Source organism: Corvus cornix, chromosome 4A (genome assembly GCF_000738735.6).
Source record: "Corvus cornix cornix isolate S_Up_H32 chromosome 4A, ASM73873v5, whole genome shotgun sequence".
Taxonomy (NCBI): domain Eukaryota; kingdom Metazoa; phylum Chordata; class Aves; order Passeriformes; family Corvidae; genus Corvus; species Corvus cornix.
The window spans coordinates 19,613,403-19,631,822 of record NC_047058.1 but is presented as its reverse complement, the minus strand read 5'-3'; the positions used below and the strand labels follow the sequence as shown (position 1 = coordinate 19,631,822).

The 18,420-nt window shown below is 58.2% G+C and overlaps 1 protein-coding gene across 2 annotated transcripts; it reads left to right on the top strand.

Moving 5' to 3' along the window:
• Positions 1–8,195: 8,195 nt before the first annotated feature.
• Positions 8,196–18,407, top strand: LOC104691702 (endothelin receptor type B-like). Of its 2 annotated transcripts, none has more exons than XM_039572245.1 (8): positions 8,196–8,367; positions 12,164–12,676; positions 13,423–13,535; positions 14,003–14,207; positions 15,171–15,320; positions 15,984–16,117; positions 16,702–16,810; positions 17,428–18,407. In XM_039572245.1, exons 1-8 carry the CDS (start codon positions 8,353–8,355, stop codon positions 17,575–17,577), a joined length of 1,389 nt encoding a protein of 462 aa, XP_039428179.1. In that variant the 5' UTR covers positions 8,196–8,352; the 3' UTR covers positions 17,578–18,407. The 2 variants fall into 2 exon arrangements, with proteins under 2 accessions (XP_039428179.1, XP_039428180.1); XM_039572246.1 differs by having other exon boundaries at positions 8,197–8,438.
• Positions 18,408–18,420: the final 13 nt, after the last annotated feature.

Sequence of the window (18,420 nt, the reverse complement as noted above, 5' to 3'; positions counted from 1 at the left end):
GAGGAGGAGCAGAGCTGACTGATGGGGAAGGACACAGCAGAGTCGGGAGAGCTCCAGCATCAGCATCCGAGGGTTCCTCAGGCTGGGGAGCAGCATCTGCAGCCAGGCACGAGTTTGGGTCAAGGTTAAAGACGGGCTTTGGGGATTAAACTCCAAGTTCAGGTGCAGAAGGGGCTCTGTGAGGGTGCTCTGCTTGCCAGACACCACAGGCTGCTGCCAAACCCCACAAACACCAGGGCTTTTCCTCCCTGTGCCGAAGCTCCTGGCTCAGTGAGGGAAGCGTTTGCTCCGGCAGATCTTTACCAGAGCACCAAGACATCTCCTTCCACTTCCCTGCTCTCTGCTGGCGCTCCTTCCTCCCCTCGTTTTGCCCCTCTGACAGATGGGTGGTGAGACTCTCAGGACATCCCAGCTCTCTGAACGAGGTCTTTCCTTCCAGGGCTGCCCCACGAGTGTTTTCAGGGTGCTTTCACTGGTGGAGAGACACGTCAGCATGGAGGAACCTCCCACGGCAGGTGGGTGGCATCCCGTGGTGGGGGGATGGAACTGGATGACCCTTAAGGTTCCTTCCAACCCCAACCATCCCGTGATGTGTTCAGCAGGTAACAGAGGACATCAGCTCCTGCCCACGTGCTGCTTTCCCTTCCTAAATCCCAGAGGAGCTCTGTGGGTGACAAATGAGGAGTCTCCACAAGGAAATCCTTGTCCTCGTCCATCCGTGGCAGCAGAACCACCTTGCAGAGCTGCTGTGTGCAAGAGCCCACAAAGCTCCCCAGAAACCAACATTTGATAAAATGGAATATTGGGAGCGTTTTTATGACAAAACCCTCTAAACCTCTCCTGCTTAATTAGTGGAGCAGGGAGAGGCTTCCCAAACCCCTGTCCTTAACTCCCCATCCCGAGGGATTGGCCGTGGTGGGGTGGCAGTGTCCAGTCACATGTGGTGCTTGTGACCCAGCGGCTCTGCAGGGACGTGCAGCCCTCACAGAGGGCCCAGTGTCCCCTCACAGAGCCCCTTTGAGGCTCCTCACATGGCCCAGTCAGCCCTAACACGCGTGACTGCCTCTGTCCCCAGGCCATCCTTGATTTACAAGGCAACTCCTCTTTTCCGTGTTTTTTTCTTCCCTCTGTCAGTGTCACTGCAGTTCCACTCCAGCGGGATGCAAATCCCCCCTGAGCCCCTCTGTCCCCCCGTGTCACCTGACCCTCCCTGGGCTCTGGGAGCCAGCTCCACACTGTCCCCCAGCACACCCCCTCCAGACGGGAATCCTGGAATATCCTGAGTTGGGAGGGACCCCAAAGATCATGGATTCAACTCGTGTCCCTGCCCAGACACCCCAACAGCCCCACCCTGGGCATCCCTGGCAGCGCTGTCCAAACGCTCCTGGAGCTCTGGCAGCCTCGGGGCCGTGCCCATTCCCTGGGGAGCCTGGGCAGTGCCCAGCACCCTCTGGGGAAGAACCTTTCCTGATATCCAACCTAAACCTGCCCTGACACAGCTCCAGCCATTCCCTGGGGCCTGTCCCTGCTCACAGGGAGCAGAGATCGGAGCTGCCCCTCAGGAGGAGGTTCCAGGCTCTGATGAGGTCTGCCCTCTTCTCCAGTCGCCTCAGCCACCTCTCATTTGGCTTCCCCTCCATCCCTCACCATCTCTTAGGCCTCCTTTGGATGGTCTCCAACAGATTTATGGCAGAGGATTTGCCCCCCATTCCGGGTGGAATCCCCATCCCCGTCAGGAGTGGGACGCACAGGGTCACTCGGGAGGCCTGGAGGTTCATGGCATTAAACCCAGGGCTGGAGCTGCTGAGGGCACGAAGGTCCCCTGGGGCTCGGAGATGGGATGGTTCCCGTGGATGGATGGGTTTTTAGCTGATGGTTCCTTTCCAAAGCCAGCTCTGCCCACGTGCTCTAAGTGCTCTTCCCACCTCTCGGGATTCCCTTGGAGCAGCCAGGGAATTAAAGATGCTATTAAAATTTATTAAATTAGACAATTCTTGTCTTCCTCAAACTTTTCTGGGGACACTGAACTCAACACCCAATGCCTGTCCCAGAGACTGTCCCAGGCTCTGGTGGGGCTGCCAACCTTCAGGGCTCTCACCATCAGTTAGGGACATCCCCTGGCACGATTCCAGTGCTCCTAAAGCATTTTCCATCCTTCATTTAATTGTCTTGGGGATGGCCCCCATGGGCAGAGCTCTAAAATTCATCTGGTTCATTCCAAGCCTCCTCCTTATCCCCGCTGGAGGTGCCACTGCAAAACTCATCAAAAAAGGCTCAGATCCTCTTTAGGTGGTGGGGACTTGCAGGGACAGGGATTCCTCAGTTTTCTTGGATGGCATCCATGATTTCCTCTTCCCGCAGGGCCCAGGCTCAGGGGTGAGTTTGAACTCAGCAGTGCCCAGTTGTGATTAAATTCTGGTTTTTCCTGGCTCATCCCTGAGCCGGCCACTAAATTATGGAAGTGATCTGGCAAATCCCTGAGAGAAGGCAGCCTGGAGCTCCTTGCTGGGCCTTTGGGAGCCTCCTTCCCCAGGGACGACCAAAGCCCAGGCCACGGGAAGGACGGGTCCTCTCCCAGGTGCCGGGGAGGTGATCCCCACTGGTGTTTTCCTCTGCTGTCATTCCCCTTTTCCCGCTGCCAAGGAGGCATTTTCCGCTTTCCCCATTCCCAGCTATCTCTGCTGAGCAGCGAGGGGGTGCCATGGGTGAATATGGGGAATCTCAGCAGTCCTGCCCTGCCCAGAACTTTGAAGACTCTAAATTCCACACTGTTTATCCAACCCGTCTCCCTCTGTCTTTCCTCATTCCCATTTCCTGGAAAGGTCAATGGCACTTGAAGCCGTCGGTGGCTCTTGGAGGAGAGGCCATTAATCTCTCCATAATTATCTGCAATCATTTCAGGAGCAATAACCCGTTTGTCCAGGCTTTTCTCAGAAGCTTGTTAAGCAGAAGGAGGGAATGGAAGGTGGGAGACACTGGGAAATAATCCAGGGGAGTCTTCTGGGCCCTGTGGCTGTGGGAGCTCCGGCGCCGGCGCGGTCCTGCCAAAGCCACCGAGGATCTGCCCCAGCTCATCCTCCCCTCTCCACTTCCCACACTGGAAAGGTTTGGAGATCTCCCCAGATCTTTGTGGGTTTCACATGAAGTGTCTGGATCTACTCCTGTACTCACAGCGCTTGGATTCACTTCAATTCCCATTTTTTAGGAAGTTTGGCCCTGAATTCAAAATATTCACAGTTCTGGAGCTGAGCTACTTCATTTAAAGTAGATTTCCCAAAAGAAACGAAGGTAATAATCAGCATTCAGACATTAAAAACCCCAAACCCACTCCCATTTTCTATCAGTTTGTAACAACATTTTTTACAGACACAAGTGTGTATAAGCAAAGGATTAATTAAAGGTTCTAACAATTACACAGGCCAGGGGAGTTTGCTCAGCTCTAGCAAGGTCAGGTTCAAACCTCACTGATGCCTTAGGTCTTTTCCACCTTAACAATCCTGTGAGCCCATGATTTCAACCCTGTTCCCGCCAAGGCCGGGATCAACATCCTCCCACAGCGCTGGTTTCGACATCTCTGGAAGGCGGAGATGCCCTCGGTCCCTGTGACATCCTTATGGCTCCTGCACCCCCAGGGACACGGCGAGCCCAGCCTCTGATGTTTTGCCATCGGGGCCATCCGAAGGCAACGAGCGGCTCATCACAAGCCCCAGTTTATCCGACGCCGAGCAGGAGCCCCAGGCACGGCCACGGGACAGAACGTGCGAGCTCCGGGCAGCAGCAGCAGCAGCTGTCCCCTGTCCCCCGTCCCCTGTCCCCCGTCCCCTGTCCCCTGTCCCCCGTCCCCGTCCCCTGTCCCCTTTCCCGTATCCCCTGTCCCCCGTCCCCTTTCCCCTTTCCCCTGACCCCCTGTCCCCCTGTCCCCCGTCCCCTGTCCCCTTTCCCCATTCCCTGTCCCCTGTCCCCTTTCCCCTGTCCCCTGTCCCCTTTCCCCTGTCCCCATTCCCCTGTCCCCCGTCCCCTTTCCCCTTTCCCCTGTCCCCCGTCCCCCTGTCCCCCTGTCCCCGTCCCCTGTCCCCTGTCCCTTTCCCCTGTCCCCTTTCCCCTGTCCCCCGTCCCCCGTCCCCTTTCCCCTTTCCCCTGTCCCCCGTCCCCTGTCCCCTGTCCCCGTCCCCTGTCCCCTGTCCCCTTTCCCCTGTCCCCTTTCCCCTGTCCCCTGTCCCCCGTCCCCTTTCCCCTTTCCCCTTTCCCCTGTCCCCCGTCCCCCTGTCCCCCTGTCCCCCGTCCCCTGTCCCCTGTCCCCTTTCCCCTGTCCCATTCCCCTGTCCCCCGTCCCCTTTCCCCTTTCCCCTGTCCCCCTGTCCCCCATCCCCTGTCCCCCGTCCCCTTTCCCCTTTCCCCTGTCCCCTTTCCCCATTCCCCTTTCCCCTGTCCCCTGTCCCCATTCCCCTGTCCCCTGTCCCCTGTCCCCATTCCCCTGTCCCCCGTCCCCTTTCCCCTTTCCCCTTTCCCCGTCCCCCGTCCCCTGTCCCCTTTCCCGTGTCCCCCGTCCCCCTGTCCCCCTTCTCCCCGTCCCCTTTCCCCTGTCCCCCGTCCCCTGTCCCCCGTCCCCTGTCCCCTGTCCCTCCCGCTGGCCCGGAGCTCCCCGTGCCGCCCAGGCGGGGCCGTGAACGCCCCGTCCCTCTCCAAACAACTCCGGAGAACTCCAAGGAACTTGACTTCACTCGGCCCCGGCTGATAAGAAAGTTATGAGCAAAAAAACTTCAAGTGCGGGGTCAGCGCGGGCTCGTGGGAACAGCAGGGATCTGGCTCCTCTTCCCGAGGCACCCGCTCCTCCAGGGAAGGGAAAGTCCCGTGCGCCCGAACAATCCCGTTCCTGCGCTCACCCGTCCCGGCTGGAGGGAGGGGATGTAGCTGCAGACACTGAAATAATCCCCATTTCCCAGCTCCTTGCGCAGGAGAACATTCACGGCTTGGTGGGATCCAGCCTGGAGCTGCTGGAGGTTTCACAGTGGGGGATCCAGGGAGTTTACCTGGAATTCCTCTTGGCCTGACACAGGGCAGGGTGGGGATGAGGGGCAGCAAAATGGGAGGGATGGGGGTTTTCATCCCACTGCTTCCAAGTTCTCCCCAGCCACTGGGGCATTTCTCCTGACTCGTCTGAAGGGCATCTCTGAGACTTCAGACTCAATTCTCCATGAGGAAGGAAAGGAACAGAGGGCAGGGTATGAGCTGGCACCACCTCTGGCTCTCTTCACTCCTCGTTGCTGCTCTGCTGGGTTGCTCCAGGAGTTAAAACTGGGGAATATCAGCCTGGAGGGGGGAAAGGAGAAGCTCAGAGATCAGAGCTTGATGCGAATGAAAATATTTGCAACAGAAAAGCACCACTGGAAAGGTGCCAGAGCTGTTCTCCAGCACTCCAGACCCCTCTGGCATAAGGGGCAGGGCGAGGGGAATGCTGGCAGCAGGATTTAAGGAATATGACCAGAAATGCAGGCACAATCTTCTATTTATTTATTTTAAGTGATGCCAGCGGAGGTGTTGGGCTGGGAGGCAGTTTTGGAGCATTCCACATCAGCATTCCCAGTGCCCCCAAACTAAATCCAAGCCTTCCCAGAGGATGCCTGAACAGAAATACACCCAGCACTTCAGTCAGAGGACACCAGGCCTCCCAAAAGCAGCAGGGTTTGCCAGCTGACAACCCTGGAAAAACATCTTCCCGAAGGATTTGTCCCTGCAGGTCCCCAGCAGTCTCTTCTCCGTAATGTTTCACCTGTTTGAATTCCCGAGGGACCATCTCCGAGTTTTCCTGTTCAGGTGCCAGAGGAGAGGCTCTGTCTGTGATGCTCCCAGGAATATTCCCTCCTCCCGGGCATCCCTGCTGTCCCACAGCCCCCTCCCTGCATTTGGGATAACACAGACTCACACCTGCAGACCGGGACTCCTCCGGCTGAACTGAAACGGGGTCTGGGGCCGGGCTGGGTGTCCAGGGCCATAAAGACCAATTAGTGCCCTAATTAGTGCCATAATTAGGTCAATTATTGGGGGGGCTGGGAGGCATCTCCACCCCCTCTTGGGCACATCCTAGGGCACACAGCTGCATTCCCTCTGCCATGGGGTGAGCACCCAGATGTTGGGGGGGGTAGGGTGAACCTCCCAGTGATTCTTCCAGAGGTTGCTCTGCTCGGTGACCACACCTGTAAATCGGATTCCTCTCAATCCCCACACCCCGAACCAGAGCCCAGCTGAGCCTCTGTGGGGCAGTCCCACACTTGTCCCACACCTGCAGGTTAAACCCTGTGACTCCGGCTGGGAGCAGCAGCGATTTTCCGTCACCAGTCCTTGTCTGGCAAAGCTGTTCCAGTGGCTTGGACTACCAATCTATCAGCGTGTTCCCACAGCGGCAAGGCCATGAGGGATGGATTCCCTGAGCTGTGGCTCTCTCCAGACCTCAGGGATCTCTGAGCTCCCCTGGAAGCTGCTTTCCTGCTGTGACACAAATCACGGGATTTGGCATCACTTTGGGGTTTCATTCTCATCGCTGGAGCAACTCAACACCAGCCTTGCACCCCAATGTGTGTCAGGGCCGCTCTGGCTGGACAAGGTTGGGTTTTCCTGGGGGTCTCCGAGGGGTTGGAGCCATCCTTTGTCTCTGGCAGAACAGAGAGGGCCATTCATGCCCTGTCCCGTGCAGAAACGTGACTGGCCCAGAATAGGCTGCAGGACCCTGCCAGGGGTCGGGGAGGGGGGCCCGGCAGGCCCCAAATTCCTCTGTTTTGGGAGGAGAGCCAAGGAAAGGCTGCAGCCCCTCCCGGAGGGGTTAAAGGGTGGTTAAAGCCATCCCGTGGATTCTGCCCTGGGCAGAGGAGCCCTTTGAGGGGCTGCTTCCTGCTCTGCCCAGGCATGGACTGAGCCGAGGGGACGGGGCCAGGGCACCTCCTGGGGCCCCTCAAAGCCTCCAGCCGGGAATGGACTTGTTTGCTCCCACCTGAGCCAGAGCAGGAGTCCAGCCCCAGAGTCCCAGGGATGCACCAAGGGGCAGAAATGATCCACTGAGCTCCAGAGTCAACTCTGGGACACAGATTTCAAGGTGGAGACACCTCTGAGTGTCACTGGCCATAAAGGGGGCACCAGCTGAGTGCTCCAAGCACGGCCAGGGATGGGCGGTGTCCCTCCAGCCCAGCCCACCAAACCTGGCTTTTCCTGCGTGTCCTTCCCACCAAACCCGGCTTTGCCTGAGTATCCTTCCTACCAAACCTGGCTTTTCCTGCATGTGCTTCCCACCAAACCCGGCTTTTCCTGCGTGTCCTTCCCACCAAACCCGGCTTTTCCTGAGTGTCCTTCCCCACAGGCTCCTCACTCCAAAGTGAGATGGGCAAGGATGACTGAGCTGGAGAACGGAAAGCAGAATATCTGAGTCTAAAACGTATCCAAAGAGAAGGAGAAATGTGATCCTCAGGACCTCATAAAAATCCTTCTGCTCCAAAGAAGCATAAAGTGACTGTTCGAATAAAATAGTCAACTTTAAAATGAGAACAACAAAATCACCTCCCTCAGCACCTGGGTTGGTTCTGGTACCTTGGCTGGAGGAAGGAGCTGCTGGGGCCGTGTCTGTCCCTGGGTGATTCCAACCTGATCTACAGGGCCAAGGCTGGGAAACCACGGAGAGACGGGAGGGTGGCAGATCCCTGAGTTGCCTCCACTTTGGGATGAAGAGGGAAGAGCCTGAATGAGGTTTTGTTCTCCTCTTGGCTCTGATCAACAAGGGCAGGAGTAAATGAAGACATAATTTTCCATGGATTGCCCACAGCTTTAATTCACTGAATATTCACGGAATCATGGAAATGACTCAGAGGAGAGACACAGACCTTCTGCTTTCACACAAAGAAGGAAGAAAGCACCCAAACAACCAATACAGATGATTTCTACCCTATTTCCAAACCTTGACCTCTGAGGAAAGCCAGGCTGGTCCAGTTCTCATCAGCAACTTTGAACAAATCTTGAGATGAGAGGATCCCGTCACTCACACAGCAGACGGTGCCACCCCCTGTCCAGCTCTATTTGTTTATTATTTTCACTCCTTCCCAGAGCTATCCCGTGTTCCTCCTGCTTTTCCCTCCTCCATCCCCATCCCACCCTCAGCCATTGGTTGCAGGGGCTGTGCTGGGGGAGCCCTGGGGTGTCCTATAAAACCTCCCACTGCAGGAGGCACGGGAGGAAGGAGCATTCCCCGCAGCCCCAGCCCCCACACAAAAGCCACCTCCAGGATCCAAACCTCTGCAGATCTCCCAGGACATGCCCAGCATCCCGGAGCTGTGAGGGGGAAGGAACAGCTCCCAGGAGCACCCAAATTCCATGGTCACCAGGAAGGTAACGACTCCAGCGGAAAGTTCTGCTGTTCTGTGCATTCATCTGCAAACAAAACGATCTCTTGTGCCAGGGTGAGTTTTTTGCAGGGTTTACAGCCCCCTCTGGGGAAGGCCTTGAAGGGACCACGGTGCTTGGACAAAGTCCAGGATGTGGGCAGGGAGAGGAGAAATCCAGCACAGCTCTGGTGGAAACTCCTTCTTCTCCTGGAGCAGGCTGGGCTCAGGGCAGGGAGCAGCGGGATGTGCTGCTGTCACCTCTCACCCTCCTCTCCTCCATCCGCAGAGATTTTGCTGCAATATTTATCCACAGAAAAGCTGTGTTTGGTGTCTGGAGAGATGAGTGTGGCAAGGTGGAGGTGCTCTGGAAGGGAGGGAGAGGAGGAGGAGGTGGAGGATGGAGGGAGAGGCTGCCGGAGGTGAGGTGCTGCCCTGGGCTCTCCTGGGCTCCCAGGGAAGAGGGATCCCCAGCCCACACACGGCACCTTTTGGGCAGGATCAGGCTCTGTAGGGCTGTGGTGACAGTTTTCAGTCTTGTTTTCTCTCTGGGAGTCACTCCCCGAGGTCCGTGTCAAGATTCCAGCGGGCTCAGCTGCGATTTGGGCTCGGCACAGTTAAAATCCCTGCTGGGGTGGGTGAGAGCAGTTCTCCGACAGCAGCAGCTCGGCCGGGCAGGTGGGATGGGGATGGTCCCTCCAGGCACAAGGTCACCTCCCTGAAGGATCAGCGACACAAGCAGAGCTCAGAGGACCTGGGGTTAAGCCGTGCTGGGATTGGTTTCCCATCTCAGCAAGTTCTTGATGCTCCCGTGCCTCAGTTTCCCTCAGCTGAGGAAGGGCTGTGCTTCCAACACTCCAAGATGGGAAGAGCAAGGAGTAAATGGGCAGCTGGACAGGAGAAAATTGTGTTTCTCTTTGCCTAAATTTCGGATTTAGTAAAAGATTTGATGAAGTTTAAGGCAAGATGGGGAGAAAGGCGAGATGGGATTTTGCTTCTCCGGTGCTTCGCAGCTGCGCCGCAGAGCGGCCGGGCAGGAGCCGTGTCCTGTGATCCTCCCTCACATGAGCTCCTCTGCCAAGCCCCAGGGCTTTGATGCTTCTGCATTTGTCTTTCCCAGAGCTCTGAGGTCAGGCTGGGCAGATAAAACAGCCCAGGGCTGTGGGGGGCTCTGGGCGCCACTGACGGGGGTGCTCTGGCAGCCTCTGCCAGTGCCAGCGCTGTCCTCCAGCCACAGCTGGTCCCTGTGAGCCCCCAGGGACCTCAGGCAGGAATTCTGAGCTGGATCTGCCCTCTCCTGAGAGCTGCAACCCTGTGGGCACGGCGGGGAGGAGAGGTCAGGACAGCCCGGGGGACCCCTGTCCCTGCTGCGGCCGGGGGGACAAGGGGGCGGGGGAGTTGAGCAAGGCTGAAATCCCTGGAACGGGTCAGAGCAGGGATTTGTGTCCAGCTTTGTGATCCTTTGGGGTATTTATCCATTCTCTCCCTCCCTTTCTTCCCCCCTTCCCAGCCCAGCCCAGGCACTTCCACCGAGCCCGAGCCCCGGGGGACGCAGCGCTGTGTCCGCAGGAGCTGCGGGCGGAGCTGGGGGCTCCTGGCTGGCCTGGCCACCTCTCCCCGGGCTGGGAGCAGTGCTGGGCCCGGGTTCCCCCTTGCCATGGGCAGGGAGAACCCTGCTACAGCCCGGGGTGGATGGTCCTGGGATCAGATCCCGGGATGCAGCAGGTTTGGGATCGCATCCCGGGATGCAGCGGGTTTGGGATCAGATCCCGGGATGCAGCGGGTGTGGGATCGGATCCCGGGATGCAGCGGGTTTGGGATCGGATCCCGGGATGCAGCAGGTTTGGGATCGGATCCCGGGATGCAACGGGTGTGGGATCAGATCCCTCCCAGCTCTGCCTGGAGGAGTCAGAGCAGAGCTCGAGTCCCCAGTCCCCATCAGGCTCCCTGATCCCTGCCTCACTTGCTCCTCTGGAGCGGGGAAACCCCCGGGACTCTCGCAAAGGCTCCGGTTCCCAGTCCAGCAATGGCTTCTGCCTTCAGAGCTGGGAAGTTTCACAGTTTGACAAAAGCGCTCCCCACTCACTCCAGCCAGGAGCCCCCAGACTTAGCCCTGTCTGAGGAACAGACTGGAGCTCGCTGCCCTCTCCCACTCCTTCTCCGGGCTCATTTCCAAGCCTGGATCATCCAGAAACCTCTTCCTCAAACCCACAGCCCCCAGGCCGGTGCCACGGCCACCGTCAGCCTTCTCCAGGCTCCTCCTGCCTGGAAGCGCCGTCAGAGCCGAGCCAAGCAAACCCACCCCGGGCATATTTATTGGTGTTCCAGCCCTGGAGAGCTTTTCCTGTGCCAGCAGCCAGGGCTGGAAAGAGCCCCGGGAGATTTATACCCCTGAGCACGGAGCCGAGCGGGCACGGGGGATGTGGGGAGGAAGGGGTGCAGTTAATGGGGATGGGGATGGGGAAGGAGGGGCTGAGCTGCTGCGCATAAATCGGGGTGAGATGTCAGGTATCAATACGGCATTGCTGGAAAAAGCCCTGCAGTGTTTTCCCATCAGGGCTCCCTGCAGGACTGTGCTGAGTCTTCCCTCGGCAGGGGCAGCCCCTGGGACCGGCTCCAGTTTCCCCATGGAACGAACTGGAAAAGTCCTGCTGGTTCTGTGGCCCCCGAGGTGGGACTGCAGAACTGCCCAGATGTGCCCCAAAACTGCATCCTCAACCTGCCAGGAACGAAATGACCCAAAACGAAACCCTACAACTCTCTGACAGGAGGGGACAGCTGGGGAGGTCGGGGTCTGCTCCCAGGGAACAGGGACAGGAGGAGAGGGAACGGCCTCAGGCTGGGCCAGGGGAAGCTCAGGGTGGACAGCAGCAGGAATTTCCTCATGGAAAGGGTGGTCAGGGTTTGGCAGGGGCTGCCCAAGGAGGTTTGGAGTGCCCATCCCTGGAGGTGTCCAAGGAGGTGGCACTCAGAGCTCTGGGCTGGTGACAAGGTGGGCATCGGGCACAGCTTGGACTCGATGATCCTGGAAGGCTTTTCCAATGTTAATGATTCTGGGATTCTGAGATTCTAAGTGAGGAGAGGGATGGGCAGAGGAGGAGATTGGGATTGACCACAGGAGCAGGAGGTGCAGTCACCGTCCAGCACTCTCCGAGCACAGGCAGGTGCCCTCAGGGGCAGGGCCTGTCAGAGGCACAAGGGGCTGTTTGTTCTCCTTCCAGTTTGTTCCACTGAGCTGTTTAAATTTAGCAGCACTAATTCCCCCCTCAGGGTCAGCAGCTCTGACCTGCTGGGATCCGATCTGGCATCGTTTCTGTGTGCTGGGATGATGGAGCTCTCCAGCAACTCAGAAATAGAATTGAACCATAACACAGAGTACCCCAGGTTGGAAGGGACCCACAGGGATCATCCAGCCCAGCTCCTGGCCCTGCCCAGACACCCCAACAACCCCACCCTGGGCATCCCTGGCAGCGCTGTCCAAACGCTCCTGGAGCTCTGGCAGCCTCGGGGCCGTGCCCATTCCCTGGGGAGCCTGGGCAGTGCCCAGCACCCTCTGGGGGAAGAACCTTTCCTGATATCCAACCTAACCCTGCCCTGGCCCAGCTCCAGCCGTTCCCTGGGGCCTGTCCCTGCTCACAGGGAGCAGAGATCGGAGCTGCCCCTCAGGAGGAGGTTCCAGGCCCCAGCGAGGTCTGCCCTCAGCCTCCTCCTTTCCCAGCTGAACAACTTTTCTACTCTCTGATTTCCCATCCCTCCTTCTCTGCTAAACAATGTCTCTCCCTGCTCCCTTTCTCCCCTGGCAGATCCCTGCAAGGCCCCAGGGACATTCCACAAGCACCATGAGGACTCCTGCCCCCCGCTGCTCAGCGGGACCAATCCCAGCTCCCACCGCTCTGGCCGTTTTCCTCATCTGCCTCTTCTCGGGGACACACAGCCAGACCCCACGGGCCTTCCAGGAGAGCCCCGTGCCCCTGGAGGTGCTCAGCCAGGAGCAGGCCTACAGCCTGGTCCAGCCCGGCCTCTTCCGGAGCGTCCCGCTGTCCAACCTCTCGGAGAGCAGCCCCGGCAGCGTCCCCTCGGAGCCGCCGCTGCTGCCCGTGTGCACCAAGCCCGCGGACATCCGCCACGTCTTCAAGTACATCAACACCATCGTGTCCTGCACCATCTTCGTCGTGGGCATCATCGGCAACTCCACGCTGCTGCGCATCATCTACAAGAACAAGTGCATGAGGAACGGGCCCAACGTCCTCATTGCCAGCCTGGCGCTGGGCGACCTGCTCTACATCCTCATCGCGCTGCCCATCAACGTCTACAAGGTGGGGTCCGCGTGGCACGGCTGGGGTGGGGCTCTTGGATGAGCTGTGGCCACCCCTGGATCCCTGGAAGTGTCTGAGGCCGGGCTGGATGGGGCTGGGAGCAGCCTGGGACAGTGGAAGGTGTCCCTGTGAAACCCCTCTGGCATTCCATGATTTGCGCTGCTGCTGAGGCTGAAGGAAAGAGCTGGAAAGGTTCTGGGGTAACCCCAGGAAGGGCCCCAGGGGTCAGGGGACAGAAAGGGACAGAATTCAGGCTCATTCTTGTCCTCATGAATGAGTGGCCTGGATCTCTCCAGCCTTCAGGACATGTTGTCCCCACTTCTGCTTGTCACAGCTGAACGTGGGGCTGCAGAGCCTGGGCTCTGTCAGGAACGTGAGCGTGCTCAGGGGTCAGGGTCTGGAAAAGGCTCAGGACACACGGCTTTGGGGCTGTCCAGGCTGGATTTTGGCTGTGTCAGAGCATGACTTTCATTCTCCCTTTGAAAACAACCCAAAGTAGCCCCGTGTGGAGTTTAGGACTCAGATCCATTCCAAACCCCCCAGGGTCTGGAGTCAGGAGCTGGTGTCTGGACCATCCTTCATCTCTGTGTCCAGTCAGGGAAACCAAAGTTTCCCAGTGCCAACAAACCACGGGAGAGCGCCCACGGCATCTTCCCAGTGGTGGGAACCTCTGAGAGCTCCCCCTGCTCTCCGTGGGCTCCCCACACATTCCCAAAGCAGCCTGGTAACCTGTGGTTCCTCCCCAGCTCCTGGCCAAGGACTGGCCCTTCGGAGTGCAGGTCTGCAAGCTGGTGCCCTTCATCCAGAAAGCCTCCGTGGGCATCACGGTGCTCAGCCTCTGTGCCCTCAGCATCGACAGGTGAGACACGACAGCCACGCCTGCCCTGCCCAGCCTGCCTCGTCCCTTTGCTGCCACCCAAGGCAGAGCCAGGAGCGCGTTGCCAGGCCAGTGCCAAGATGGGGACAGGCTGCTCTCGCGTGGAGCTGAAATCCAGCAGGAGCTCTCCGGTGACAGAGTAGAAATCCTGCTGGGAAAGGCTGAGGGAGGATAGTGGTGTGGGTGGGGTGCTGGGAAGGGTGGCAAGGCTGGCCAAGGACAGCCCCCATCCCATCCCATCCCATCCCATCCCATCCCATCCCATCCCATCCCATCCCATCCCATCCCATCCCATCCATCCATCCAGCCCCTGCTTCCCGTTCCACTCAAGAAGGTCCAGAGGTGAAGGAGGAAGGTGTGAGGGAAAGGACCTTTGGGGACAGGGCTAATCTGCTCCTTCTCCTCCCCTCCCTGGCTGCTCTTCCCGTCCCATTCCCACCCTTGGGCAGGTACCGGGCAGTGGCGTCCTGGAGCCGGATCCAGGGCATTGGGATCCCCATGTGGAAGGCCGTGGAGGTGCTGCTGATCTGGGCAGTGGCCATCGTGCTGGCAGTGCCCGAGGCCATCGCCTTCGACATGGTGGAGCTGAGCTACTGGGAGCAGCACCTGTGGGTGTGCATGCTGGCCTCGGAGCAGAAATCCCGCTTCATGAGGGTACGTGTGCATCCCAGTCCCAACCCCAACCCCAACCCCAATCCCGCTTCATGAGGGTACGTGTGCATCCCAGTCCCAACCCCAACCCCAACCCCAATCCTGCTTCATGAGGGTACGTGTGCATCCCAGTCCCAACCCCAATCCCAACCCCAATCCTGCTTCATGAGGGTACGTGTGCATCCCAGTCCCAACCCCAATCCCAACCCCAATCCCGCTTCATGAGGGTATGTGCCCTTCCCAATCCCGCTCCATGAGGGTACATGCACATCCCACCCCACAGCCATTCAGGGAACAGGGATCCCACCAGCTGGGGATCGTCCCTGCTTGGTTACAGGGATAAATCCTTCTGGAGAGGGCTCTGGCCTCGGGAGAGCAGAGTCAGGCCAAGCCCAGCATTGTGGCGACGCGGGGCGGAGTTGTGCGGAACGTGGGGCCAGAGAACAGGAAACTCTGCCATGCTCCACCACCCACCTCAGCTCATGAGGCATCTCAGGAGGCTTCAGAACCTCCCACGCTGTCTCAGCAGGCCAAAGAGCGGCACCTTTTACTGGGGTGTCAATTTTCATTGTGAGCAAGGGAGTGAAGACCTTTATCCGTCGGGATTATCCCACTGTGCCAAACCAAGGAGCTCCTCCAAGAGTGATGACGGGACAGAGGTTCCGTGGGCACAGTGGTGCTTGGGCAAAGGTTGAACTGGATGGTCTTGGAGGTCTTTTCCAGCCTTGATGATTCCATGATTGTGTAATCCTGTAATTTTATAATTCTCTATAAACCAGCCTTTACATCTTTAGGTCAGACCCGTGCACCGGCCTTGGGGGAGGACAATCCCCAGAGCTCTTAGGGCAGGAGTGTGACACTGCCACACATCCTGAGTGTCTGTACAGGCAGCACCAGCCCCAGCTCATGCCCCGGTTCCCCCTCATGCCCTTTCCCCCTTTCCAGCTGCTCTCCCTTTCCCTGCAGTTCTACCGGGATGTGAAGGACTGGTGGCTTTTTGGCTTCTATTTCTGCCTGCCCTTGGTGTGCACAGGCATCTTCTACACCCTCATGTCCTGCGAGATGCTGAGCAAGAGGAATGGGATGAGGATCGCTCTGAACGACCACATGAAACGGGTGAGAGAACCAGGGAGGAATCCCGGGATTCCCAAGGAGGAGGGAGAGCTGCTGGAGGGGGGTCACTGCCATCCCTGGGAAGGACGAGCTGGCAAAGCCTCACAGCGGATCTTGGCATGTTGGTGCAGGGATTAAACCAGGGAGAAGGGCCTTCAGCTCCGTGATCTCCAGCCTTGGGGATGACCCCAAACCCTTCTGGCCACAGCCCAGCTCTGTTAAAGCTCTCCTGGTCATTATGTCTGCCCACACCAAACTGGACCGAAGGCTGGATGTGCCAAATCCCAGACAAGGGGCGCAGGGAAGAGTTCATTGTCCCCTCCCACGCTTTGGGAATGATTCCCTGAGGAACAGCAGCCGCTTGCCTCCGTGACAGTGCGAGGGGCGGAGGGAGGAGGCCCCATGTCCCAGGGAACACCGTCCCAGCCGAGCCCCCAGCAGCGATGGTGGGGAGGGGTCCGGCCCACGTGGAGCTGCTGCTGCCCTTTCCCTCTCTGCAGCCTGGACCCGATGATGCCGGGCTCCAGGAGCAACCCGGGCTGGTGGAAGATGTCCCTGCCTGTGGCGGGAGGAGACGAGCTTTGAGGTCCCTTCCAACCCAAACCATGATTCCATGATTTGGGACCTGCTCCCCAGTGCTCATCTTCCCCCTCCCCTGTCTGGCAGCGCCGGGAGGTGGCCAAGACCGTGTTCTGCCTGGTGGTGATCTTCGCGCTCTGCTGGCTGCCCCTGCACCTCAGCCGCATCCTCAAGAAGACCATCTACGACCAGATGGACCCCAACCGCTGCGAGCTGCTCAGGTAGAGGCCCCACAGCTGGCACCGGCCTGGGGGAGCCCCAGTGGGACCAGCACAGGCTCTGCTGGGCTCAGAGCAGGTGGGGGAGCCGCCTTCCAACTCCTGCTTTCAGTAATTCCTCATCCAGACGGCGTCGCCCTCCTGACGGGCACAGAGAGGGTGGGGGGACATGAGAAGGGTTAAATTGAAGTTTGGAATGTCTCTGTGAAGCTGGAGGTTCAGGAGGTCTCCTGGGCACAGGAACACTCCCAGCAGGGCTGAGGGCTCCACACTTTGTGCCAGGAGGGAGGTGTCGATCTCCCTCCCCTCCCACGTTTCCAGCCAAAATCCAGCCCAGGCCAGGGGCTGCTGCTGTGCTGGGGTTTGGGAACATCGGGAGCACCAGGAGAAATCAGTGTTCTTTGCTTCCTCAGGGAATGCTCCTCACAAGGAAAAGTGGTTTTTCTTAGGCAAGGATGGATTTGTGCTCAGCTCTGCTCTCAGTCACTGCTCCTCCACAGACGCAGAATCCCAGGCCAGGCAGCTTGGAAATTCCCTCTGTTCTCTGTGAACTTCTCACACATCTGTTTTCTCCCTTCCCACCTCAGTTTCCTCCTGGTGATGGATTATTTCGGGATCAACATGGCCTCCCTCAACTCCTGCATCAACCCCGTGGCTCTGTACTTCGTCAGCCGGAAATTCAAGAACTGCTTCCAGGTAGGAATGACCCCTCCAGAGCTCCTGGCTGTGGTCACCAGGCCCAGGGGGACAAGCTGATCTTATTCCTCATCCCAAATTTTCCCCCTGTTAGGTACCTCTCTTCCCAGCTCCGAGTACACGAGAGCTCAGTGCCCTGCTAGGGGGAGGCTTTTGCCAGAGCAGGATTTAGGACAAGCCAAAAACTCCCTGTCATTCTGGAACAGGAACATCCCCACAAAGCATCAGACCAGGGGCTGCTCCAAACTTTGAGCCCAAGATGTTGGTAGATAATTTCCAGGAGTAGTGAACCCCTGAGAAAGAAGGGAAGGAGATGGGATGGTTTGGGATGGGATGGAGTGGGAGTTGAGCCCAGCTAAGCACCACCTGTATTTTCTGTCCCCCAATGATGAGAACACACAACTACAAAAAATGCCCCAAATTTCAGTATCCTCATTTCCCATCCACACCAGCCCTACCCTGGAAAACCCGCACCCAGCAGAGCTGCAGGCCAGCAAGGCTCAGCAATTCCCAGCCTGGCACTGTGCGGGGACAGCTGCCGGCACGAATTTGGGAATATTTCCTCCTCTTTCCCCGTATCCCACACGTGTGACCTCTCCCCCCTCGTGTCTCCCCAGTCGTGCCTGTGCTGCTGGTGCCAGCGGCCGGCCCTGAGCATCACCCCCACCGATGAGAAGGGATCTGTCGGGAAGTGGAAAGCCACGGGCCAGGAGCTGGGGCTGGACCGGAGCAGCTCCCGCCTGAGCAACAAGTACAGCTCTTCCTAAACCCCTGTCGCTGTGGAGGACAAGGCACAGGGCCAGGACAGCAGGACCCCTCCGATCCCACCCCAGGCTTTTCCTGGCTGGGCCTGAATCAGCTTTGCCTTCGTGTCCTAACCCACCTGGAAGGAGCTGGAGCATTTCCCCGGGCCCAGCTCCGACCCCAGCCCCTGATCCCAGCGACTGCCTCTGCAGGAGAGGGAAGGGGATTCAGATCCTCACAGGATTCTTCATTTCCTTGCAGGAAAACCAAGGGACTTCTGGCCATTTGCCTCGGGGTGGAAGGTGGGGATGTGTGTGGGAAGGGAAGGAAGGCTGGTGTGGTCACTTCGAGATGGGTGTGGGGTGAGGAGGAGAGGGAGAGCGACAATTCCCAGCCGTAAAAGCCAACCAAAGCTTGGATAAATCCCTGTGAGGGACAGAGACGTGCTCGTGGTCACGGGGAGGTGGGAAAGGCAGTGGAGAAGGTCCAATCTCAGCTGGGAGAGCCACTAGATCCAACCAAAATATGAGAAAGAGCTTCCTCAGATTTATTATTGGCAATAATTCATTCCCCAGGTGATTTTCCAGCAATTTTCAAGGCCAGGTTGGACAAAGCTTGGAGCAACCTGGGATAGTGGAAGGTGTCCCTGCCCACGGCAAGGGTGCCGTGAGAGGGAGTGAAGGTCCCTCCCAACCCAAACCAGTCTGTGATTCCAATCCATGTGATTCCATGTGACTGTGAATCCATGTGGTTCCATTCCAACAGTCATTCTTGCCAAAACTTTCAGAAAAACTACAGAAAATTGTATTTACCAAGTTTTTGATCATTTTTTGTTGGTTTTTCTGGCTCTCTTTTCCCTCTCTTTT

Bases quoted from the DNA above. Each gene is read 5' to 3' on its own strand.
- LOC104691702 (XM_039572245.1), top strand. The intron at 15,321-15,983 runs GTGAGAGAACCA...CCTGTCTGGCAG, and splicing joins TGAACGACCACATGAAACGG to CGCCGGGAGGTGGCCAAGAC. The intron at 16,811-17,427 runs GTAGGAATGACC...GTGTCTCCCCAG, and splicing joins AATTCAAGAACTGCTTCCAG to TCGTGCCTGTGCTGCTGGTG.